The sequence below is a fragment of the Dermacentor variabilis genome, chromosome 8 (assembly GCF_050947875.1).
Source record: "Dermacentor variabilis isolate Ectoservices chromosome 8, ASM5094787v1, whole genome shotgun sequence".
Classification (NCBI taxonomy): Eukaryota; Metazoa; Arthropoda; class Arachnida; order Ixodida; family Ixodidae; genus Dermacentor; species Dermacentor variabilis.
The window spans coordinates 69,835,073-69,862,138 of NC_134575.1; the positions used below are offsets into that span (position 1 = coordinate 69,835,073).

The following is a 27,066-nucleotide window of genomic DNA, read 5'->3' on the forward strand; positions in this document are numbered from 1 at the left end:
TCGATGAATGGCTGTCTCAGAAATCTGTATAGATTTCATTTTCTCTCACACGGGTTAGTGTAATAACCATGCTATCAAAACATGTACTGCAAGAACAGTCGCTTTTTAATATTTCGCAAGTATTTTATTATTAGAAACAAGGCTCGTAATATTTTTAAAAGCCTACTTTTGGTTTCTAGATGAAAAGACACAATAAAAAGGAATCAGCATTCAATGTAATGTCGAAAAAATTATTTGTCGTAGAATTCTAAAAAATGATCTTTTCGCCTTTCTTCCAGGCTGTAAAAATGCCCTATATTAAAGACAATTTTAGACAGAGATAGAGAAAGAGAGAGGAAAAGCGGAGGGCTAACGAGACGCAACCTTTCTGGTTTGTATTCTGCTCCTGATTAAGGTGATTTACTTGCAGCCTTAGTCGAAATTGATTTACACAGTTTACAGCAGTGCGGCCATGGTGTGTCCGCTATCAGGGGAATCGAGGGCTTTTCACAAACTTCTCGCTTATTCGGGCACCTGCATGTGAAAAATACATGTGAGCATTTGCAGGCAAAAATAGGCCTAATACATGTATGGTAATTAGCGGCTTGCAGAAAATTTTTCGTAAGTCTACTTCTGACTGAACAGTTTTCAATAAATGAAAAGCTACAATGAAAAAAAAGGTATATGTTTTTTTTCGTCGGCATTATTAGAATACATTCTTTTGTTATCTCCTTTCAATTTAAATATTCCAAGGGTATCACAAGCAAGTTGTAATACGTAGACGTAAGTTTCTGTATGGAACCAAGAAATCAAATATATTGATTGCAAGTTTACAGCCTTTATTGAAATTTTATTTTATGGGAAGCAATTTAGACAATGAATAAAATATTTGGCGTAATCGATTAAAACTAAAATAAATTATGCACAAAGAAGTGATTCTGGAATTTACCTCAAAAATTACTGTAGAGAACAATTACGAGACCTCGGCATCTAACTACATGCATAGAATTCTACGTGAATGTCAGGAATAATATTTGCTATGACAGCATCGGTCAGGATAACTGTAGGTGGCAGCTCGAGCATGTAATCCTCTAGAGAAATTTTTGGCCGTGCTCCATGCTATCCTTATTTGTATACAAGTGTTAATGCACTACAATGCAGATCATATATACAGTGTAAAAAAAACAGTGTCGGTGCTAAAGAAGACAAGGTGCACGTACATGGTTGTCCGAATGATCCGATGAAAATAATCCAATAAGTTGATAAGTTGGCTACCGGCCTCTATTGTTTCTCTTTTTCCTGCTTATTTTTTACTTGTTTTCTATCCTGATCGTATCGCATATTGCGTGCAATTACGCCGACCTTAGTTGCGTCTGCTTGGCCTACTTTCAATGCAGAAGACTTTCGCTGTATTCTTAAGTCTCGGCACCCACGCATGTGTGTTGAAGGACTCCGTCCGGCTTGAGGGCTACGAACGCCGCTCGATGTCCTGTCACTCCTGGTGGGTAACGATGTGTTTTGGCAAAAGGGCGCTCGCGAGCTTCGGCCGTCTTGTCGTAACTGTCGCGTACTTTGGCGAGACGAGCCTCACGTGCGTCGCCAGTCTAACTGACCCGTGGAAAGCACGCGACCTGGACGTTTCCTGTCTTCAGCATCGGTAGGTGTGTTGCAGCCCGGTGACATGTGTCAGTTAAGAGCCCTTTAAAGGGCCCCTCACCAGGCCCCATAGCAAATTTTTCTCATCCGCTAGGAGTTGTTACGTGTTCCCTAGGGTACGTTCTGCTGCAAAAAATGTTTTTTATCGGTTCATTAACAGCCGAGGTAGAAATATTTCAGTGCTGCAAACCCATGATTTCAGGAGGCGAGCTCCACTGCCAAGCTAGACAAGCTCTCCACTCGCCCTGTCTAGTCTCCGCAAGCGAAGTTCCTTCCCTGCGTTCTTCCATACCGGACATCGAGGATCGCGCGATGCATACGTCACGGAACCCGCCTCTATTTTCTTCCTGCTCGCTTTTTGCGGCACGGCGAACTTCCGCTGACGGCGTCGCGAGCGAGCTGTTGAGATTGTCTCGTTTCGGGCGGCGCACGATTTCGCGCGGGTCACAGAGCGGATCACAACGGATCACGAGCAGCTCACAAAAGATGATCTCGCGTTAGATCACTGTAGAAAATAACATAGTTTCGGTGTCTGCGCGCGCGGTTGCATGACGTGGGAACAAGGGAACGAAACGAAATTACATATTTCTTGCTGCGGTCCAAAGTAAAACAAGAACATGCAGCAATTCTTATTGTGGTTTTATCATTTATCTAAGCTTTTAATTCATCTATCCGAGACATCTTTTACAGAAATAAAAGACGTTATCTTCAATATTTCTCGAAATCACGTGTCACCACGATCGACGTCAAAGTGCAAACACGTGTCCCAGGCGCATTTGCACGTCTACATGATCTTCCGGCTTGGAGCACGGCGGCCGCAAGGAGAAGGAAAACTGCATTTGGTTTGAAATTTCAGGTTTTTACGCGGTGCGTTGAGATGTAATACTTTGCAGACACGATCGTTATCGTGCAATGTACGCTCTGCGCTTGCCAGCTCAATATGGCTAGACCTGGTGAGGGACCTTTTAAAACTCATCACACACTGCCGGTCACTGAGCCGCTTCCACGTCCGCGCGCGCTCAATTGCGAAAGCGCGAGTGGACGCTCAATGTTGCTTCTCCCGCCCAACTGTTCTACGGCGTAAACCCTGGTGGGCGCGCAGTGGGCGTACATTAGTGCACATTACTGGGCATGATGCTGCTGACATATTTGCATCGCCTGCGAAATTGAGCGGCCAGAAATAGTCACCTAGCATGCTTGAGAAAATCAAGTAGTCTATGGATATTTATGAGCCTAGCATTTTTTCTAACTGTCAATACACTTTTCCTTCTTCAAAAGTTTTGCATCTGCCTTGAATCGTTATTTATGCCAGTAACCAACACGGTCCTCTCATACTGTCCCCTGCTTTTTTCTACTTGCTTCTTTCAACTGTTCGCCGAATAATGCTACCATCCGCGTTCAGGTCTTGCGCTTATAGAAGGTAGATTTACGTGTCGGCCTGCCTAGGTTAACACCTTTCCATTGCATCTGAATGCGAAGAGTTGCCTCTGGATATCCGCTGCAGTACATGCATGCGTTATTCTGTGGCGAATATTTGCTCCGGTATGATTGTGTCCCTAGGGAAGCAGTTCGAGCCTCAAATATTACCCTTTTTGTTACTGTACGGATTATACATTCCAAGGTCTCTCTTGTCCATTTTTTTCTAAACATCCATTGTCATTTTTCTTTCTAATCTTTGCATCTAAGTCACTGTCTCTGTTTCTGTCTCTTTCTTTTGATGCCTCCTGGTTGTCTACTTACGCTTTCAATTACCCTGTACTGGGTAGCCAACGTATATTGACCTCTTCCTCCATTCCTTCTCGAGCTACAATCTTTTGAGCTGCAGATATTTGTTCATTTTGACCCAGTCTTTTGTTTTACCCAAGTTCTTGTGTCAAAAATAATTCTGCTCTGCACTTTTCTCACTCCAAAAGAGGCCAAACCCACGTCTGCCTGCACCACCTGATTTGTGGTTTTACTACAGGAAACCAAAGCTAGCCGGCCTACGATCTTTCTTTAACTTACAACCACTGGGCACTCCGCACCATCTGGCCGAGGGTGCGGCAGGTAAGTTAGGCGGTACTTGGTGGTGGACCGGCAGTGCCTGGCTATGATACAATGGCTCACGTATACCACTCCATTTACGGCCAGATGCACTCGCTTTATTTGTATCCTTAATTGATTACTATTCGTACGTGTTCTCGGCATGACGATATATCATTTCTTACCATAGTGATGTGCTTACAAGTACAAGTCACCTAACCGAATGCATTTCTTCTTCTAGAAATGGTTAAGGGATACCCAGATTCTCTGAAACCCTAATCCACCTGAAGTAAGTAAAGTAAACGTAGATATTCCAATTTGCACGCATTAAGTAATCCGACTTTATTATTCAAATGCCGATTTTTAAACATGGCCATGCCGAGGTGTTCAAATTTGACAGATGGCATCAAAACACGCTTGTGATATGTTTTAAGGCTCATATTCTCCACAAACGCGAATACTGATGTGGTTGAAAGGAAGGGACACCTAACGCCGGAACCAAGTTCAACTCATAATCACTGGTCTTTTTTTAATCCCTCGGAATGCTCGCAGCATCTCTGAATTAAATCTTACTTTGCTATTCGTAGCATTGTTGCAACGCATGCTCAGTAAGAAATGAACGAAAATGGAATCTAATAAACCCGTGCAGCAGTTCGTGATGCCGGCCGAAGGAATGAATTACGCACTATTGTCCGTTATTCAATTGGTAGAGTCATCTAAATCGTTTTTTTTAATTCAAAGCACATTGCGTATTCCATGTGAAGCGAAGTTTAATAAAGTGCTCATTTCATTTTATTCTACTGTTCATCTACAATCCATTTCGAAGTACAGCGATTACATGCCCACCCGGAAAATAAGCAAGACGCTGAAATCGCCACTACGCGAACCGTGGGATTGAGGCGACCGTGAAATACACTGTCTGAACGACGGGCCCGCGACTCATGATGTCATGTGCGGGGTCACTCCTGTACAGCTTGCACACGCACCAAAGCTTTTGAGACAAATCACGAAATTCATCCCCCTAATATTCAAATTAGGTGCCTGGAGGCGTCTACTTGTTTCACTGAAGATATTGGGTATTGCTTGTTATCTGACTGCACGATTTCACAGGGAATGAATTCTAGCCTCCGGCAAATGTGCAGGAATTAGTACAGATGGGGCTGCGTACAGAGGCAGACTATGTAGTTGAGTGCAGTCCTTTGCGGGAGGTATTTCTTGATTGAACTGCCGCAGAATTTACTGTCATCATAGTCAGGAAGGATTTGTCTTGAACGTTGGGTTAGAAAACATCCTGCAGCGAATTTGTTCACAAGGCCAGCAGCTAGAGCAACGAGAAATAATTTCTTGCCCATGGCGCATTTTTTTGTTGCAAATCACCAACGGTTATGTTCTAACGAGAAAGAGAAACGGATCTGTGAGGAAAGCTCGAAACTAAATCACCCTAAGTAATAACTACAGGTGTCAAATCACAATGATAGTCAAAGGCCTACGTTAAGAGGAAGCTTTAGCTCGGGCCCAACTCCGATGGAGCCTATTCAAATACATGTAAAACAGAAAAACGTTTTTCTGAGATAACCTCTGGACCGATTTTAAAGAAATCTGTCGCATTTGAGAGCGAAAGTTAAATTCTAGTGACTGTTTCAAGCGGAATTTCGATTTATGGCATGAATTTTGTTGGAAAAATTTCGAAAGTGCAAAAGTATTAAAATATAGACGCACGAAGTTTGCAAATTCATACCTCTGCATCAAGAACAGATATAGTCGTTATGTAAGCGGAATCTATTAGATCATTGAAAGTGGACAAATTCAATATGTCATTTTACATATTACGTGAATTTGTTACGTTGTGTACAGGGGTTGTGTAAAAGCTGTTTTTCCATATTGTTATGCAGCAGTTATCACGACGTTTTTTACGCGTCGGAGACCACGCCCAAAGCACGGATCACACAAGAGCGAGCCCCACAAGCGATGAAGAAGAACCCCCTATGAACCCCACGTGATGATGATCATGTACAGATGAGAAAGTATAGCTTATAAGTGCCCACACTAATGTCCCCTCGCGCGAGAGCGGCCATCCTGGCCGCAATTCAGAGGGGTGGCGAACGCCTCGTAAAAGGCTTCAAACGGGAAACGTGGACAACCTCAGCAGTGCAGCAGCGGTGGTCATTTGGAACAATAACTGGGGCCACGCGAGAGTTAACCGGAGAGGTCTGCTCAAAGACATTGTAGGGGCCGATGAACCAAAGCTGAAACTTGTCACGCAAGCCAGGAGTACGAACTGGTGTCCAGAGCAGCACTTCCTCACCAGGGCGGAAGCACACGACGCGGTGAGAGGCGTTGTGTAATGCTGCTTGCGGTCCTGTTGCTGTGCATCAGTGTTGATGCGGGCAAGCGGGCGACAACGCAGAATGCGGGACACATATTCTTCACAGGAGGATGGGCATCGATCGACAGTTGGCGCGAAGAAAGAGGCGTCAAGGCAGGAAGTGGGCGAATGACGATAGACAAGGTAAAATGGCGAGTAACCGGCGGTGCGTTGAATGGCGGTATTGTACGCAAAAGTCGCGAATGGCAAAATTGCATCCCAGTTTCTGTGATCTGGTTCGATGTACATAGCTAGCATGTTGGACAGCGTGTGATGAAATCCCTCGGTTAGGCCATTGGTTTGCGGATGGTAACTGGAGGTAGTCTTGTGGGTGGTTCCGGAAGTTCTGAGTACTTCGTCTACTAGTTGCGAGAAGAATGCTTTTCCACGGTCTCTAAGGAGGACGCGAGGAGCACCGTGACGCAGTATTAGGGCTTGAAGTACAAATGCAGCATCTTCAGACGCTGAGGCAGAACTCACACAAGCTATTTCGGCGTAGCGTGTCAAAGGGTCAACGGCTGTCACAATCCATCGTTTACCGGTGAGAGTCACAGGAAGAGGACCATACAGGTCATTGCCAACGACTTCAAATGGTTGCGACGGACACGGAACCCGTTGCAGTTGTCCGCTTGGAGCTGTTGTAGGGAGGTTTCGACGCTGACATAGGGCGCAGGAAGCGACATACCTCCCTACACTGGTGGACATGCCAGGCCAGTAGAAGCGACCTTTGATGCGGTCATAGGTTTTCTGGGAACCAAGGTGACCAGCAGTCATGTGGTCGTGAGAAGCCTGCAGGACATGAGCACGAAGAGAGCGTGGCAAGGCAGAAACCCAGCGTTGACTGTCAGGGTGTTAGACATGACGGTACAGGACGCTGTTGTCAATCCTAAATTGCGTCAGCTGTCGACGAAGGCGGGCGTTAGGTGGGCGCGAAGCTCCTTGAAGGGGGTCTATGATGCGCCGACAGTAAGAGTCTGCAAGTTGTTGAGACTGGAAGAATCTGTTGTCGTGTGTAGGCATCTCTTCTACAGTGGCCAACGAGAAAGCTTGTGAAGAGGGGTCGTGCGAAAGCTTTTCACGGATGGTAGTTGGAGGTCCATTGCATGATGTCATAGGAAGCGGACAGCGAGAAAGCGCGTCTGCATGCTAGTGTTTTTTTCCGCACTTGTAGGTAATAGTAAATACGTATTCTTGCTGACGAAGGATCCACCGACCATGTCGTCCAGACAAGTTCTTCAGCGTCGAAAGCCAGCATAATGCATGACGGTCTGTAACTATAGTGAAATGGCGGCCGTGAAGATAAGGTCGAAACTTCTACACAGACCAAAGGATAGCTAGGCATTCCTGATCCGTGATGGTGTAATTCTTTTCGGCGTCTGTGAAAACGCGGCTTGTGTACGCGACGACCCTCTCACCTAAAGTGTCGTCTCGCTGTAGGAGAATGCCACCAATGCCGTGACTACTAGCATCCGTATGCAGGAGGGTAGGAGCAGCTTCATCAAAATGGCGAAGCACTGGTTCAGATGTGAGAGCGCGCTTTAGATAGGCGAACGCTGATTCACATTCGGGAGACCACACAAAGGGAACATTAGAACCCAGTAATTTGTGCAGAGGTGACGTATTGCGGTGAAGTCTCGTATCACTCGGCGAAAATATGAAGCGAGGCCTAGGAAACTGCGAAAATCTTTGGTCTTTTCGGGACGAGGGAAGTGCCCAACTGCCGAAACCTTGTCAGGATCTGGACGAACGCCATCTTTGCTGACAATGTGACCTAGTACCTTGATCGTCTTGCTCGCAAAATGGCATTTCTTGGTGTTTAGCTAAGTCCAGCGTTGGCAAGGCACGTGAGAACTTCATCCAGACGTTTCAGGTGCTGAGAAAAGATTGACAAGAAAACAACAATATCGGCAAGATAGCACAAGCGAGTCTTCCACTTCATGCCGCGAAGAACGGTGTCAATCATGCGCTCGAACGTTGCGCGCGCGTTGCGGAGGCCGAAAGGCATGACATTACACTCGTAGAGCCCATCTGGTGTCGAAAACGCTGTTTTCTCTTTATCGTCCTCATGCATAGGTATCTGCCAGTAGCCCGAACATAGATCGAGACTGGAGAAATACTCGGCACCCTGCAGGGAATCCAAAGCATCGTCTATTCGCGGCGTAGGCTATACGTCCTTGCGTGTGATCTTGTTAAGTGCTCGGCAGTCGATACAAAATCGAACAGAGCCATCTTTTTTACGAACCAAAACAACGAGGGATGATCAATGGCTAGCAGAGGGGCGTATTATGTTCCGTTGGAGCATGTCGGTGACGTTCTTGTCAATGACTTCCCTCTCGGCTGGCGATACGCGATACGGTCTACGGCGCACGATGGATGTGCCATCTGTCTCTATCCGATGCGTCGTAATCGAAGTTTTTCCCAACGAAGATGAATGCGCGTCTAACGAAGCTTCGTGTTTCGGAGCAAAGCAATCAACTGTTGTGACTGCGAAGGTGTCACGTCGGAACTTATGGCAGCTGCAAGAGCTGAAGGAAATGCGGCCTGTCCAGTACAACGAATTTCAGAGGAAGCTGCTTTAAAGGAATCAACAGAGATAGACTGCGATTCAGGGATGAGAATCTTTTCGGATGTCGGGTTTGTAACGCAGAGAAGTGCAGAGCCATGATCAAACCGAACCAGCCCAGATGCAAAGGCTATCCCTCGTGCTAGACAGCGTGCAGGTGGTAATACGAGCACGTCGCCACAGTGAATGACATCAGACGTGATGGTAACAATTCTTTAATGGCGAGGAGGTAGCGCGGTATCTCCTGAAGTAAGCAAATGAAGTGGTGCGTCTTCTACATGAAGTGAATAGGTCGTGTCAGCCATGTGGAGAACGCACTGCCCGCAGCAGATGGAGGCGGAGGCCGTAGAAAGAAAATCCCATCCCAATATGAGCTGCTTGGCACACGAACTTAGCACTGCAAATTTCACGTAATTCAGAAGTCCGTCAATGGAAATACGAGCAGTGCACATGGCGATAGGTCGAATGGCGGCCCCTTGAGCAACGAATAGCGTAGGTTCATCTTAGGAGGTCGTAAATTTCCGGAGTCGCGAACACAATGCACGGTGAATAATTGAAACACTAGCACCAGTGTCTATCAAAGCTTCGACTTGTACACCTTCTACTACAACCAATATCATGTTGTACGGACGCGATGGAGGAATTTGTCCTGTCGTTCGATGCAGCTTTTCCTCCAAAAGCTGCATAATTCAATTTTCCGGACGACGCTCGGCGAATTGAGAAGCAGGTCGAAGTGGGGACGTAGAGCGGCGAAGGGGTGACGGCGAGCGGCGTCTCGTAGTACGATACATCGGAACCGTCTCGGAGGCTACAGTAGGGATGGAGAGCGGCCGCACAGTGGAGCATAAGGACGGCGTTGGTCATGCAGGCTCCCTAGACGTTGGAATCTAGCTCCGGGCGAAAAGTCATCCCATTCGTTTGCGTCATATCCACGACGATCGTCTTGCTGGCGCTTGCGGCAAAAACGTGCTATATGGCCACGATAGCCGCAGTAGTAGCAGATGGGACGAGGAGGACGCCACTGCGGATAGCTGGTTTTAGTAGGTGCGCTGGTTGTCATGGAAGCCACGTGGGCCGGTGTTGTTTTTGAGGCATCGGTTAACGATGACTAGGGTAACGGCGGCTACTTGTACGTACGTTGGTGGGGCCCGAGGAGTTAGAGGGTCCGTGTACGCTGCACCAGCCATGGACGCCAATTCCTCCTTGACAGCGTCTCGCAGATTGGTATCCGATACTTGAGAAGGCATAGACCCTGCGGCGAAGCCAAGATTCTGTAGCTCTTCACAGATTGTTGCGCGGATCATTGCTCGTAACGTGGGGTCGTCGGTGGTAGTGGTTACAGTGGTGTCTCGCTGCAACCGTACTGATTCGAGTTCGTCGATGCACTGGCAGGTAGCGACGATATCAGTGACGGTAGCGGGGTTCTTGATGGCTAACGCACTGAAAGCGGCCGCTCCGATGCCTTTGAGGATATTTTGTTAACCCTGTCTGATACGGTCATGGCCGTGTTCACGCGTCGACAAAGAGCAAGCCCATCCTCGATGTATGACGTATAAGATTCCCCGAGTTGCTGCTTGCGAGTGTCGAGCGTCTTTTTTGCAGAACACCTGTTACAGGGCCTCGAAAGAGCCCTGTAATCTATGCATCACTTCCGTTTCCGCACACACAGCACCTATTTACTTCCAATATGGATACACAAATTATTCAATGGAACGTCAGAGGTCTCCGTAGAAACCTAGATGATGTACAAGAACTGATCCACCAACACAATCCAAAAGTGCTGTGTTTACAGGAAACACACTGAAAACCCAAACACACAAATTTTCTTCGACAGCACGTTACTTTTCGCAAAGATCGCGATGATGCTATCGCATCATCGGGCGGTGTCGCCATTGTAATTCAAAAAAGCATAGCGTGTCAACGCTTACAGCTACGAACGGCCCTCGAAGCAGTGGCGGTTCGAGTTGTCTTGCTAAACAAACTCATCATTACTTGTTGGCTTTACATACCCCCACATTACAAATTAAGCAAACCAGAATCTCAGTCGTTCATAGATGAATTGCCAGAACCTTATGTTGACCTTGCGATTTCAATGCACACAGTAGCTTGTGGGGAGACTCTCGTATCGATGCGCGAGGTCGTCTCGTTGAACAGTTCCTTTTTTTCTTCTGGAGCGTGCCTTCTCAATAAGAAAGAACCCACATATTATTCTCTTGCAAACAGAACATTTTCATCAATTGACCTCAGCATTGTTTCGCCGTCTACACTGCCTGAACTTGAATGGGAAGTTACCAGCAATCCTTACGGGAGCCACCACTTCCCCATACGGATAAGAATACCTAAAGAAAACGAATATTTACCACAGGCTCCTAACTGGAAGATTGATACAGCTGACTGGGAGAAATTCCGAACTCTCAGTAGTATTTCATGGGATGACATGTCCTCGTTAGGAATTGATGCCGCTGCGGAATATTTTACCGCCTTCATAATCGATGCCGCAACTAAATGTATATCACAAGTAAATGGATTGTTATGCAAACGGCGCGTCCCTTCGCGGAACGATGACTTTAGAATCGCTTGTAAGAAACAAAACAAAGCGTGGGGATTGCTACGCGCCTCCCCCACTGCGGAGAAATTTATGAATTAAAAAAAAATAAAATCCCAAGGCAGGCGAACCCACCGAGAAGCCAGAGGAGAGAGTTGGCAGAAGTTTTTATCCGGTATCAACTCCTATACAGATGAGGCCAAAGCCTGGAACAGGGTTAATAGGATTAGAGGGCGGCAAACATATTCACTCCCTCTCGTAAACGCACAGGGCGATAGACTGCAAGACCAGGCAGACTCACTTGGGGAGTATTGAGAACGTGTCAAGTTCAACAAAATATTCGCAATCCTTCCTAAAATATAAACAAATAGAAGAATGCAAGCCACTCATCAGAAAATGTCTACAGAATAAGCCTTACAACCGTCCTTTTAGTATTGCCGAATTGAGAGCTGCCTTGAACGCATGCAAGAGCTCCGCACCAGGATCTGATCGAATCATCTATGAAATGCTTAAAAACTTACACAATGATACGCAAGTTACTTGACTCACACTTTTCAACACCATCTGGGATGCAGGGTACCTTCCAGCCCATGGAAGGAAGCCATTGTGGTCCCTGTTTTGAAACAAGGCAAAGACCCTTCCTCAGTGGCAAGTTACCGCCCGATAGCCCTCACAAGTTGCATTTGTAAGGTGTTCGAAAAAATGATAAATCGGCGACTCATTCACTTCCTTGAACAGAGCAAAATGCTTGATCCTTATCAGTGCGGCTTCCGGGAAGGGCGCTCCACAACCGATCATCTCGTACGTGTTGAAGGAAATATCCGGGATGCATTTATACATAAACAGTTCTTCCTATCAATATTTCTCGATATGGAAAAGGCGTACGATACAACGCGGCGTTAAGGTATTTTAAGAGACTTGTTAGAAATGGGCATCCATGCTAATATGCTTTACCTAATAGAAAGCTATCTGTCCACTCGTACCTTCCGGGTAAAAGTCGGCAATGTACTTTCGGGTCCTTTTACGCAAGAAGCGGGTGTACCCCAAGGAAGCGTGCTCAGCTGCACGCTCTTAATCGTGAAGATGAACACGCTTCGTGCTTCATTACCACCAACTACCTTTTACTCTGTCAACGTGGACAACATTCAAATAGCTTTCAAATCTTGTAACCTCGCAGTATGCGAGAGACACGTACAGCATGGCCTGAACAAAGTGTCAATGTGGGCAGACGAAAATGGATTTAAGATCAATCCTAATAAAAGCTCTTGTGTTCTTTTTACATGAAAGGGAGGCCTGATCCCAGATCCTTGCTTAGAACTATGTGGACAACAGATAACTGTAAACAAAGAACACAAATTTCTAGGTGTCATACTTGAATATAGACTCACTTTTGTCCCCCACATTAAACACCTTAAAGAAAAATGTCTGAAAACAATGAACATAATGAAACTTCTATCCCAGACTAGGTAGGGTAGTGACAGGAAGTGTCGAATGAATATCTATAAGAGCCTTATTCGATCACGACTAGACTATGGTGCCGTGATCTATCATTCTGCAGCCCCGAGCGCGCTAAAGATGCTAGATCCGGTCCACAATCTAGGAATCCGACTGGTCACTGGCGCTTTAAGAACGAGTCCCATACAAAGTTTATATGTAGAATCAAATGAGTGGTCACTTCAACTGAAGAGAACACACATCAACCAAACATATTTTCTGAAAGTCCACTCTAATCCTCAACATCCGTGTTTTAATACCGTTAACGAGAATGCATCTGACACATTCTTTCGTAATCGTCCCTCCGTAAGACAGCCTTTTTCGCTGCGTGTGAGGGAGCTCAGTCATGAAATGCATGTCCCACTCCTCGAGCTTCGCCTAATGCATCCAGCCAAGCTGCTACCTCCTTGGGAGTGGCAGCTGATACAATGCGATATATCTTTCATGCAAGTTACAAAACACGCTTCAGACATTGAAATCCAAATGCATCTCCGGGAACTCCAGCACAAACACTCCTGCACGGAGTTCTACACAGACGCAACGAAGTAACCTTAATAACCGCATCAAAGTAACGCAACATCACCTTATTCCATAACAAAGAGGACGCCAAAGACTTGAAAAATTATAGACCGATCAGCTTACTGTCCGTTGCCTACAAAATATTTGCTAAGGTAATCAGAAATAGAATCAGGAACGCGTTAGACTTTTGTCTACGAAAGGACCAGGCAGGATTCCGTAAAGGATATTCTACAGTAGACCACCTGTACGCTATCACTCATTTGACAGAAAAAATGTGCGGAATATAGCCAACCCTTATATATAGCTATCGTTGATTAGGAGAAATCGTTTGATTCAATTGAAAGCTCAGCAGTCTTGGAGGCATTATGGGATCGGGGTGTAGGCGAGCCGTATGTAAAAATACTGAAAGATATCTATAGCGGCTCCACAGCCGCCGTAGTCCTCCATAAAGGAAGCTACAAAATCCCAATAAATAATGGCGTCAGGCAAGGAGATACGATCTCTCCAGTGATATTCACAGCGCGTTTACAGGAGGTATCCAGAGACCTGGATTGGGAAGAATTGGGGATAAGAGTTAATGGAGAATACTTTAGTAACTTGCGATTCGCTGATGATATTGCCTTGCTTAGTAACTCAAGGGACCAACTGCAATGCATGCACACTGACCTGGAGAGGTAAAGCAGAAGGGTGGGTCTGAAAATTAATCTGCAGAAAAGTAAAGTAATGTTAAACAGTCCCGGAAGAGAACAGCAGTTCACGATAGGTAGCGTGGCACTGGAAGTGGTAAGGGAAGACATCTACTTAGGACAGGTAGTGACTGCGAATCCGGATCATTATAATGAAATAATCAGAAGAATAAGAATGGGCTGCGGTGCGTTTGGCAGGCATTTTCAGATCATGAACAGCAGCGTGCCATTATCCCTCAAGAGAAAAGTGTACAACAGCTAATGCAGCTGTAGCAGAAAAGTGTGTAGCAGGTCTAATGTAGATGTTGTGCTCGCCGCCAGTGCTTCTGGTGTGTTCATAAAAGTTAGGTTTTCGGCACATTGTTATATTTGCTTCATACAGAATATATGCAGTAAGACTACCTTTTATTTGCCTATACTTTGTCAGCATCTGGCTTTCGAGGGTTAGACGATTTCATGGAATGCAGCAGGTTTTAATAATTAAAATTGCACATCAAAATGGTTTAACAGTATTCACCGGCATCGGCAACGCCTGCCTAATTGGTGCAAAAGATAAAAGAGCAGAAAACAAAGTTCTTTGCTCATGCCTGGTAACTAGTAAAGCACATAGTGTTTGTTCATGTATAACACAGCTGCATAAAAAGCGGTATTATTTTGCACATTACATTATCCGATGAAAGATTGCACAAGAACAGCACCGAATATTTAAAACAAACCACTTTATTCTTGTTCATCATATAAATCGGTGCAATCATCAGGATATGGAACTAAATTCACATTTTTGCAGTTTGAATGCCAATATAGAAGTGTAGATGGAGGCAGCTGACTAGCTTCTGCTTTGCGATACTCGTAGTTCGTCCAGAGTGAACATATGGCTTTTTCTGCAAGTACAATCAATGAAAATCGTGGTAAGCACACAGTCGCACAAGGGCGTGAGAGCATTTCATATCTAAGTATAGTATCATATTGTTCATTCAAGGCTGCTCTACTCGCTATATGGGTAAGGCTTTTTCGTCTAAGTGGGAACAAATATTTATGGATACCACGGTTATACATACAGCAATAATATTTTTGTGACAATGTGCTCAAGCAAAAACCATGTATGACTAAATTTACCGTGGTTATTTTGAATAGTTGTGATACTCAGTAGAAGATAAGGGATCCTTGAGGCATTGATCAGAGAGAGGCAATAGTTTCTTGATAAGAAATGCTGAGAAATTGGGCTGAGGTTCATTGCAGCTACTCTGTGCTGGGGGAGGAGTAAGAGGGAAAGATGGCGAGAAAAAAGAATAAGGTGATGAGTGACGACGACAATAGGAGGGGGATTATAAACATACAAGCAATCAGGTCTACTCAAAGCCTGCAGTCCAGACATGTACTTTTGGAATTCGAAAGTCTGGATGGCCTGAGAACTACATTTAACATCCTTCCGAGGGCCTAAAATACGTTCCTCCAAACACGGTGTCCTGTGGAGGTGCGTGACATCCTTGCTCAACTTCTGCGGCTCGAAGGACAGTCACATAGCGCATGACTAATACTCTAATTCACATTGCGCAGCTCATAGTCTGGAAACTCATTTACGAATGTTTACTAGGACTAGGGGTAACGCGTATAAAATTAGTTTTGTTTTTGCAGAAGCGTAAGCAATATTCCTAAGCTGGGGTATTCATCAGGCTTTAACAGGGTTCAATTCAATTCAAGTTTATTTGCATCTACACATGTACAGATGACAGGAGTACAGACAAAAAGCCAAATGAATTCGGCTTGACGGGGTCTGTACCCCCTACAAAAATTGCAAAGTGCACAATAAAGAGAACACAAACATACAATAATGGATAAACGAGAAAAAAAAGTGAACATTGGTGAACAGTGTATAACAGAAATGTATACGGGTAGAAAAATCAACACTAGAATGCTGCAAGAAATTGTATTAACAAAGTGATTCTGGAGTAGGAAGCCATAGCCATGGGGATATGAATTATGTTTACATGTGAGGTGTGGATTCTGTGCTGGAGCAGTATAATAGTTTAGACAAAGTTATTCACAAGCAGATTTCATTCATTTGGAGCTCATGTGCGCCATGCCCCTCGTGTGAACTGCGTGAGTTTTTCAATACGTAAACATTCCCTGGCTAGCTCCCCGGCCCTGTCACGGGAAAAGTGCAATGCCTTATAGGTGCACAAAAGTGCGTAAATTGCAACGTTTAGGTATTTGATCGTTATGGTAGTGCAAATGTAGCTAATTCGTAGTTTTAAGCACTCTGCAAAATTTACAGCAAAAAATAAAAGAAGATAATACTCATAGGGAAACATGGAGCTCCTTAGGAAATGCATCGGGAAACTTATAGTAGGCCCAACTGGAATTTGGGGTTGGGCCAACTTACATTAGCGATGGGACCAACCTTAACTGTGGGTGGGCCAGCTAAAATTATTGGGCTGGCTAACCTAAAATTTGGGGGCAGGCCAATTTGATATTTTACATGGGCATGCAGAAATTTGATGTGACAATTCACGAAAACATTATTTAAGTGGAATTTATTATTGAAGGAACTTCTTTCGGGGGAGAATTCTACGGCGACGGTTCTACGGTTTCTACGGTTTACAGAATATGAGCGATTGAGCCAACTTGAAGTGATGATGGTCGTACATTCATTTTGGAGTGGGACAACTTAAGTTTTGGGGTGGGCTGACTTGAAATATCGGGTGGGTCAATTTAAATTTGAGGGTGGGCTTGCATGAAATGTTTGGGTGGGCCAAGGTAAATTTCGGACTGGCCCAACTTGATATTTGGGTTTGGGCTAACTTGAAATTTGCATGTGGGGGAACCAAAACTTAGGAGAGGGTCGGCTTCAATTACGCCGACGGCCTACTTGAAATTTCGGTTGGCACAAATAAAATGCGGGGTTTGGCGAACTAGAAATTTCGGGTTGGACCTACTTAAATTTGGAGGTGGGAAAACTAGAAATTTTGAGTTCGTCCAACGTCCAATTGTACGCTGTTGAGCGTCCTTAGAGTGAACACCGCATGGGCAAGCAGGCGTGCTGAGGTGCTTCGCGCGTTTTCGTTCAGCCTTACCGAAGTGCACGTCCTTGTCCCCGCAGGCGAGAGCTTGCTGGGACAAGGACGTGCGCATAAAACTAGCTTATGAGACCGACAGCAATGGCGACATGGCGTCGTTACAATGGCTCGCGCGCTACATTGGCAGCTGGTCTTTCGTTTCGACCGCTCTGCTCCGTCGAAGCACGCTCGTTCCCGGCGGCGTTCTGGCTCAATCGGTATGATTGCATTGAAGGGGTCAGATGCGAACACGAATTGTTACAGTTGTCTACTAAAGCCTAAGCATACATTGCCACCGGAAAGGCCATGCATATATACGTGTCAGCTAGAAAAAACACGTGACCCATACTATGGAAAGACCTAGTAACAGCCGAGGGAAACAATTCTTACGCTTTAGTAGACAATTCTAAGAATTCCTGCAGCTTCTTGGTTGTAGATTTTCTGGTCCTGTGCGAATTTTACGCGTCAGTGTACCCTTACTGTCTCCTAAATAGGTCATATTATGTGTGTCACAGCAGGGGAAGCGAGCGCCTGAAGGAGGAAGACGCTTCGAGGAGAACCGAATCGCGCACGGGGTAAGTGGGGAGCTGATGTACGCCGTAAAGTTTTTCAAGTTTGCTTAAGTTGAAGGCAGAATGTCCATGGTGGAGGGTTATCCCCCGGCACTCGACTACGCGCACACTCCTTCATGAAGCCTAAAAGCATTTATATGTCATTGTTAAAAGCAAACCCGCAAAAGTAGCAACAACCGACAATAAATTTAAAAGTTACTCCACGGCATTATTTTATTATATCTTATTGTACCTCAAGGCAGAGTTTCATACCGAACACAACACATTACCGATATACGTATTTCAGGTCAGAATTACGTGCATAATACTGTTACTCATATACTTATTTTAAATCTATCACTTTTTCAAATAAAATTCAATTTTGTTGTATATCAAGCTGGAAAATTGAAGAGTCAAGAAATAAGAAGACATGGCCATGATCATAGAATTGAAGAAACACAACACAACATGGTAAGCATAACAGAAGAGTACACTGTCAGTCAAGAGGAGTTTCTAAATTTATTCTTTGGATTTTGTGAAAAGGTATACCTTGTGTTAATAATAAAAGTCCGCAACCAGCCTCTAGCCTTGGCTGTGCTTCGCTGTGGCCGCTGATGCTGATACAAACTCTTTCCCTGCTTTATTCTTTAGCTAGACCTCTATGTAACCCATTCCCACAGCCCAATAACCTTCCTTCATTTTATTTCTTCTTTTTCCTTTTCTAACCTTTCCTTCTTCGATCTAAATTTTTTCTCCGTTATTTTTGTTCTATTCTTCTCTTTCAAAGGTATCTATTGGCACTAGGCCTTTTTCAGTTAGTTTAATTGGGCCATCCTTTTCTACCTGCGATACTTTAGTGGTGCAGTTCGACGCATCTCTTGTTTATGTTTCTCTCACTTTCTGTCTCTTCTCCTACGCTTGCTTGGGGGTTCCGTTAATAAATTTCTTGGGACAACGGCGCTGTTTTAATGCATCAAATACATTTTCCATTTCTTGTAGCCGCAGCTGTTTGCACGAGCACACTGGGTCACAGCATGACAAAAAATTCCTACCATGGAGCGTTGGTGTTTGGTCAATTGATACGACTCAATGAATAAAACGATATGGTTGTCAGGCTGCTTACGGTACAATGTCGTTTCCACACTGCCATTACTGACCCGGCGTACAAGCAGATCCAGAAAAGGCGAGATATTATCTCCCTGCTTCGTACGTGAACTGAGAGACGTGGTGTACACTGCACAGTACTGTGGGGAAAGCGACCAGGTTCGCCCTTTTCAAAATTACAAGAGGGTCCGCCACGTACCTAATATACAGTTTCATCCAAAATGATAGTGAGTTCATTACGTGTTAGTCGACGAGCTCCATCACTAGATTAGCCCCGATAATGGAAACAGGGCTTCCGATATTGCACCTTTCATTTTCATGATGAATAGTGTTGGCGAAACTAATGTAGGTTTGGTTTAAGCAGAACCACAGCAATATCACTCTATCTTCCGCTGACAAGCACGTGCCTCTTTTTAAATTGCAGTTGTGTCTCTCTCGCCAGAAGCTTACCCGCTGGCTACCTCGCCGTCAGGCAGAACGTGTCAGTTCAAAAGCGGTGCATAACATTTCCTCGGTACGTCTATCGGACAACCACATGAGTCTTTTGTCAAAGGGTCTGGACATCGCAATTTCCCCACATAAAGTGCTGAAACGTGATATCATCGAGGATGTTGAAAAGAAGTTGCGGTATATCCAGAATACAGCTCGGGTAAACTTGGCTCGTTGCCAAATTCAAAGTATCTTGGGGAACGTCAAAAGCATTCGGAGGAGCCTCACTGCTGAAGAACGCGCGGCGCAGAAGCAGCTCAAATGAGAAAACCCGGTGCCCTTCCACTCTGCAAACAAGGATGACCAGCGAAGCTGTGTATGGGGGCCGTTTAATGGGGAACTGCACCTTCACCACGAACCGGCCGGGCATTGCACTATACCCTTACGATAATGTCAAATATGGCCCTTGTATGTGTTATATGTGGCCATGTTTGGACATATGAGTGCACAAATAAGGCCATATAATGTTATATATGGGTTCATATATGGCCTTATACTGCGATATAAGGACCCCAGTAAAGACTGGGGTCCTTAATATATAGTAATATATATTAGTCCTTACGTAAGTCCTTAATACATTATATTTTATACGTATATAAGGTCTTTAGCCCATGTGCCCAAGTCGGTCCCTGTGTGACTGATATTCTGTCTCAGTTTCCGGAATGTGTCCCAATTTGTGGAGGTGACTTTAGCGCGGCGCTTTCGATGCGTCTTGTGTGTAGTCAAGCTTATTATGTCGTGATCCTTACTAAGGTTCTCGTGGCTTTTCTTTCAGCTCGTAGCATATTCACCTTTGTCCAACACGATGTCCGGCGTAGTAGGAGTATGATTTGGCGTCCATGTGCGAGTTGTTACTCCCTGAGTGTTGAGAACTGTGTACTGAAATTTGTTTATTATGTCTTCCAGCAACCCACGAATTTTCGTTTTCGCCTTGTAGCTCCATGATGTGTTGGGCGCATTGAAGTCTCCCATGATGTAAATGCCATGTGCATAACCTTTTTGGCGTGCTGGAAGATGTGACTAAGGTTGTAGGTGGATTTTTGGTGGTGTCCGGTTATATTGTTACGCGAAGGACGAGTCAGTAGACGAGCAAATATTTACAGGTTATATTTATAACAGCGGTAACAGCGCTGGCCGGTTAGATTCGCAGCGCGAGCCCAGTTTTTTCTGCCTCCTCTTTTCTCGAGTGATGGCTCCCACGCGCCACGTTCAAACAAGCAACTATCACACGCGTGTAGCATAATCCCCCGGCGCAGAAGCGACGTCCCGGAGCCCCTAAATGTCATCACTGGGAGGGTGATACTGCTACAGCCGTTTAACGTTCACGTTATCACTGGAATGGGAAGCAGATGGGGCGTCAGAAGCGATCTCGTAGGTGACGGGAGTCACGGCACAAAGCATTGGGTATCGGCCTGTGTAACGAGACAGCAGTTTTTCTCACAGGCCTACCTGACGCGAAGGAAACCATAGAAGCAACAAAGAACCAGGCGGGAACTGCACGTCTCGGTGTCGTAGCCGTACAAACGCCTTTGACTGTCTTGGGATTTCAGAAAGTGGTCGCGGGATTTCCCTTCCCTAGGAAGAGCGGGCGATCGCGTCGAATGCATATTCACTGGTCCGTGCCGCGTGACCAGGATGGTTTGTGTCGAGGGGCAGCGCTGGTTTTCGGCCGAACAAAAGGGAAAATAGGAAATAACCGGCTGTGTTGTGGCGCCAGGAATCATAGACAAATGTGACAAATTGTAGAGCGAGTGTGGTCAGTGGTAGTCGGTGTGGTCTGAAGAGCCATATTTCGCGAGCATGTCTGTGAGAGTGCGATTGAGATGCTCCTCGTCGATTGAAACGTGCTGCTCGTCGGCGACATAGAGCAGTGGAAAAACAGAGAGAAGAGAGGCGTCGGTGTCAGTATCAGACGTAGAGGTCGTGTCGTCGAATGGGTAGCAAGAGAGGCAATCTGCATCCTAATGTTGGCGTCCAAACTTGTAAGTCACTGTGTAGGGATATTCTTGCAGTCGGAGGGCACAATGACCTAGCCGGCCAGTAGGCCAGTCCGTTTTGGCGTTGCCATAAGCCGGCGCGAATGCCACAACCACTGGCATCGGTTCGGACCTCTGTAGGTGCGGGCGGCACAAAGGGGGCCAAGACCGGCGGATTCGTGAGAATCGTGATAAGGCGTGAGAACGCGGCAGCCTGAGTGGAACCTCACATAAAAGGTGCGTCTTTCTTCAGAAGTTGTCAGTGGTCGAGCGATTGCTGCGAAATCTTTCACGAACCGTTACAAATAAGAAGAGCACCCCACGAAACTGCGGACGTCTTTGACATACTGAGGTACAGGAAAAGCCGTTACCGTTTGAAACTTCTCCAGGCAGGGCCTCCCCTTCTTCCTCTTTCTATTCCCCTTTACCCCACCCCCAGTGTAGGGTAGCAAACCGGATGCTGTTCTGGTTGACCTCCCTGCCTTTCCTACCCTTGCTTTCTCTCTCTCTCTCTCTCCAGGTCGGGTTGTACTCCGGAAGTATTGACGAGATTAAAGCCCCTTAATAATTTGAAAGTAGCGACACTCTCCTCCACTCCCGCGCTTTCCTCCTCGATTCTCCTCGCCCGCCGGCTGTGCGCGCTGCGCACGGCACGCTTCGCAGGCCATCGCGCGCTCGCCGGCTTGATGCATCAGCTGGCACCCGTGATCGCACCTAACTTCGGGATTTTTTTCTCGCTCTATTATTAAGCGAAAGCACTAGATAGGGATGCAACGTGCTTGACTCTACCATGACCCACATTTATCACCTTCTCGTTTGAGCAATGAAAGCGCTAAACGTGCGCGTTTGCGGCATGAATTAACAATCGCAGCGTATTGTATATAGCCCACATTGGCTTTGATATCTTTATACTGGTCACTTCAACATAATAATATTTGGGGTTTTACGTGCCAAAACCACTTTCTGATTATGAGGCACGCCGTAGTGGAGGACTCCGGAAATTTTGACCACCTGGGGTTCTTTAACGTGCACCTAAATCTAAGCACACGGGTGTTTTCGCATTTCGCCCCCATCGAAATGCGGCCGCCGTGGCCGGGATTCGATCCCGCGACCTCGTGCTCAGCGGTCACTTCAACAGAGCAGAGCTTTAATTAGCGCAGTATTTAATTTAAATTTGTACATTCTTTAATATTTTTCGACACAGTGAATGCAATTAAATGCAATTTCAACTAGTGCTGCATTTTCTCGGATGTACTTTTTATGACACTATATTTTTGCAGTCGAGCCAGGCAGAGATTGCGGTAATTTAGTTGGACGTCATTGCGTGCGTGAAGCTTCAGAAGCAGGACAGTGGCCGCAAAAATGATGCGAAATTTGCTATAACGTGATTATGGATTTTTTTTTGGGGGGGGGGCAGGGTGGGAGGGGTTCAGTCCTAAAAGGCTCGGGGCCTCGGTGTAATGCATATGCCGCGCATTTAATACCTGCGCTATAGAAATTTCATTCCTGCTTGAAAGAGAACAATTTTTTTCTAGTTTTTCGTGCTCTCAAGAGAGATATATTTTTATTGACTACTGTAGAAGTGAGCGTAGCCAAGGGTTGGCTTGAAATTTATGAATGATTGCTGACGGCAACGGACGACTAGATTAAGAGATGGGAAGGGGATGCTGTCTCTGTGACTTATTCAGTGTAGCCCATCGAATGCATTCAATTAGTGCTTCAGACGCCCGTGGTGATGCAATATTCAGCGCTGTAAAGGACGATAAGATAGGATTTAGCCCTTCTGTGACTGGATCGGTTTCAAGGAAACAATTCGTACTATTTTAGAAACACAGAGCTTAAGAACCTGACGTTATTTTGATAGCATAACTAAATATAAATTGTAACGATTTCACCTATGGCGAATGAAAGTCAGCCTTAAAAGGCATCTCTGCTGACTGGCTCCTCACGTGCCGCTAGACCTCGGAAACGCGGTAGACTTTCACAGTCGCGGCGGTCACACAAAGGCCTTCATCGCTCTAAAGATCCATAGCAGGCAAGAAGATGCTCAAAGCTTATTTGCGCGAAGTTTTGGTCCTCCTTTGCACATTATTCTTCCAATCTGTGGCATTAATGACTCTCCCAGATGTCATTCCTTTTGCAATTTGCCAATAAAGCTGTTTCGTAAGAGCTGGAAAAGCTGCCAGCCGCAGCCATTACCATAGATCTGAGAGGGCGGCATGCAGGGTTTTGCCAGTTTTTTCAGCTACTTACTGAAAACATCGCGCCACCCCAACACAAATTTCAGACGCAGAGTACAGGTCTGGAGCATAGAATACACAGCCACTGTGACACGCCAGCACATATCTGGCCAGATGCAATTTTTATTGCAGGTGACTCCTGAAACGTTACACGGAAAACACCCAAAACATACAGGATGGCACACACTTCGGAAAATAAAAATATTTATATAAACCGCCGGTTAGAAGTAGCATAAGCTCGAACCCAGTAACATGAAACATTGCATGGTGTTATTCTCCAGACGATATGCGTCCGATGTTGTGAATCCACTTTATTCTGCGGCTGATGTCGTTCTTCCCTCGAGGAATCGTGAAAAGCATGAAGCTATTTTTTCACGCCGGCTTGTGCACTGAAATGCGCAGCAACCCGGCATAACGCGGTGCGAAATGCAGAGTTCGAATTAGCTGAATAAAGGAACACGGCCTGCCCATGGCGAAGAAGAAAAACAACAACACAAGCAAAGCGACGCTTTCGCGCGCGTTTCCAAGGCGACGGCTGGGGCCGGCCGGAGCGGCCAATCATCGGTCAGAAAAGCGCCGAGTGGAGAGGCGGGCGAGGAGGATGTGCGAGGGTTGGCGGCGCGGCGGCAAAGTTCACAGAATGGCGCTACTTTCAGTATCAAGGGGCTTTAGACGAGATGTCCTAGCACTGCCCTCTGTCGGAGCCCGAAATGCCACTTCAATCAGTTCAATTGGAGCCCAGCCTTTCGGAAGACGTTAAGAATTGCTGCGACGAGCACTAGATGCACGTCGAATGCAGGAGAAAACACGACGACATTGTCGAGGTAACAAAGGCAAGTTGGCCATTTGGAACCTTGAAGCAGAGAGTCGATCATACGTTCAAACGTGGCGGGGGCATTGCATAAAACGAACGCCATAACCTTGAAGTGGTAGTGGCCATCTGGAGTGACGAAAGCGTTCTTTTCTTGGTATTGCTCAAGGACGAAAATCTGCCAATAACCAGATCGAAAGATAACCAGGACGAAAAGTATTTGGCACCTTGAAGACAATCAAGAGCGTCATTGACCCGTGGTAATGAGTAAACATCCTTTTAAGTAATTCGGTTTAGGTTGCGGTAATCAACGCAGAAACGCCACGTGCCATCTTTCTTTTTTACGCGCACGACTGGCGACGCCCAAGGACTCGACGAAGGCTTATCTATGCCTCTGGCGGGCATCTTATTGACTTCCTGCTGAAAACTTGCCGCTCTGCCGTGGACATGCGTTATGGTCAGCGGTGAATGGGAACAGCATCACCAGTCTTTATCCGATGCTTAACAACGGATGTCTGACCAAGTGGTATATTGTCAGTGTCAAATATGTCACGGTAGGAAAGCAAAAGGCGATTTAGGGAGGCAGCTTGGTGAGGTGCGAGGTCCGGAGCGAGCATGGGGTGTAATGGGCCGTCGAGCTTCAAGGCACCCTGCGGGTAATCAAGAGGACCTGGAGACGCTTCGGCTGCAAAGCAATGACGTGGTCGTCTGTCACTGACCGGAGCGTCGACACCACTACGCCTTCAGATAACACTTGCTTCGTCAAGCCAAAATTGATAACGGGGAGAGATATCCTATTAGGGGCAAGGGTTACGACGGAGTGTGGCACAGAGTTGTCGAGCGCCAGTAGGACATCACGAATAGGTGAGACGACATAGTCGCCATCAGGTACGGTAGCTGTTGAGGCCAATTCGACGAAGGTTAGAGATTTCGGAGATAAGCGAACAAGCGCTGTAGTGCAGAGGGTGTTCGGTTGTTCGGGGCGAATGAAAGAAGAGGGAGCTATAGGCACAGCGTACGGTTGATGAAGGCAGAATGCGTCGTCAGAAAGTCGAGCCTGAAGATTAGGTTATGAGGGCAGCTGGTCAGCACGGTGAACAGGACTGGAACTTGGAGGCCAGCAATTCCTCTACGAGCAGTGCACATGCGCCGGACGGCAACAGTGGCGCTGGTGGCGACGCGTACGGCTTGAGTGATGGCAGGCGTAACAACTTTTTTAAGGCGACGACATAGGGTAGTGCTCATTGTGGACATTTGGGCTCCAGTATCAATTAATGCCGTCAACGGAAAACCATCTACGTCTGCTTCAATGAGGTTCGTGTTGGTGAGGAGCGTCAATGGGGGATATGGACAGGACGAACATTATGCAACACTACCACCAAGAGCTGCATGACCTAGTTTTCCGTCCGTCGGCTAGCGAGGAAAAGCGGCGAGGTTGGGGTGACGGGGAGCGACGGCGTTGCGGCGACGGCGATCGCACGGAGCAGCGGCTGTCAGGGGCATCAGAAGTAGGGTAAAGACGGCGAGGTGAAAACCGGCGAGCGTGGGCGTGTGGGTGAGGAGCAGGGAATGAGCTCCAATACGGCGGCATCCACGTGGTGCGGCAGTGGCGGGATACATGACCAACACGGTGGCAGCGGAAGCATATCGGTTTGTCGTCTGAGGTTCGCCATTCAGCAGGTTTGCGTCGTCTGGGAGCGAAATACTTGTCATTATATGTTGTGGACATGGGAATGGTTGCCGAATCAGGTCGGCAGACCGCAGGCGGTAGGGATTCAAAGGTTTGCAATTTTTTGCCGCACAACTGCGTGGATAACGGAAATAGTGGGGGCCGCTTGGTCAAAGGTACCTTCATGGGGCGTGGATGAAGGGGGCGAGACTCGCCGCTTCAATCTCACGACAAAAGATACGGGTGACGTTCTCTTGAAATGGTCGCGTGGCGGTAAGAGCGCGCAAGAGGACGTGGCAGGGGTGTTTGGGAGCCGGAAAAATGTGGGATGACGTGGCGGCTTTTGGCTTCCTCGCAGCGGCGGCAATCTTTTACGATGGCGTCGACGGTAGAAACGTCGTTATGGACGAGCAAATTCAAGGCGTCATCCGCGATGCCTTTCAGGATATACGCCGCACCTCCACCACTATGTTGCGCGAAGACGAGCAACTATTTACAGGTTGTATTTACAACAACGACTGCAGCGCTCACCAGTTCGATTCGCAGCGGGAGCCCAGTTTGTTCTTCCTGCTCTTTTCTCGAGTGATTGCTCCCACGTGCCTCGTTGAAACAAGCAAATATCACAGACGTGTAGCAATATTGTAGTTATTAAGGCATACATTGCTAAGCAGTCTGGTGCTACCTGCATGTTGTTTTTAATGTTATGTTTTACGTACGTCGAAATTAATGGCTGGTGGTGTTGGTTGGGTGCTGAGTGTGCAGCTTTGTATCCGGGTGTGTTCTGTTATTGCTATGTTTCTTGCAGAAGGAACACATGTGGTGGATGTTTCGATTTTAGGAAGTATCGAATCATTAGTGTTTTTTTGTTACTGAAACCGCGATATTTCCACTGCCAAACGCAAGTTTCCCTTCCTTACATGTGTCATGGATTACCAACCTTTGCGGTCTTAGGATGGGTGCTCGAAGTGTCGATTGGATCAAGACGAAGTTGTCTCTTTTGCGAATGAGAAATGTGGCCCATGTCTTCGCAGCTAAGATCTTCATCCGGGAGAAGGCGCTTCAGCATGCGGTCTACGTTGTTCTAGCACGGTTAGGCGTGTTTCGTGACGTTCGTAGGGTGAGGCAAGTTTTTCGGCAATGTGGGTGAGGCGGTTGAGTTTCTTTTCCACACATTCAAAGCGTGCTAACGGGGTCTCTGATTTGATTAGACGGGAATCGAGCGTTGAAGATGTATTGTTGGAATGCGCATGTGATGTGTTGCTGATGCACATGTTGATGTGAAATGGCAATAGTAGAATGTGCTTCTGAGGTTAGTGTATCGAAGGATGAGCTTGTGCGATG

General features: G+C 46.4%; 1 protein-coding gene across 1 annotated transcript in view; it reads right to left on the reverse strand.

Annotated features, from left to right (window-relative positions):
* Positions 1–409: 409 nt before the first annotated feature.
* LOC142591089 (japanin-like) overlaps positions 410–27,066 on the reverse strand; it is a 95,192-nt gene continuing 68,535 nt past the window's right edge. The window contains exon 7 of the mRNA XM_075703469.1: positions 410–513. Coding sequence (XP_075559584.1) covers positions 467–513 — 47 coding nt within the window. The 3' untranslated portion in view covers positions 410–466. The remainder of the gene's footprint in view (positions 514–27,066) is intronic.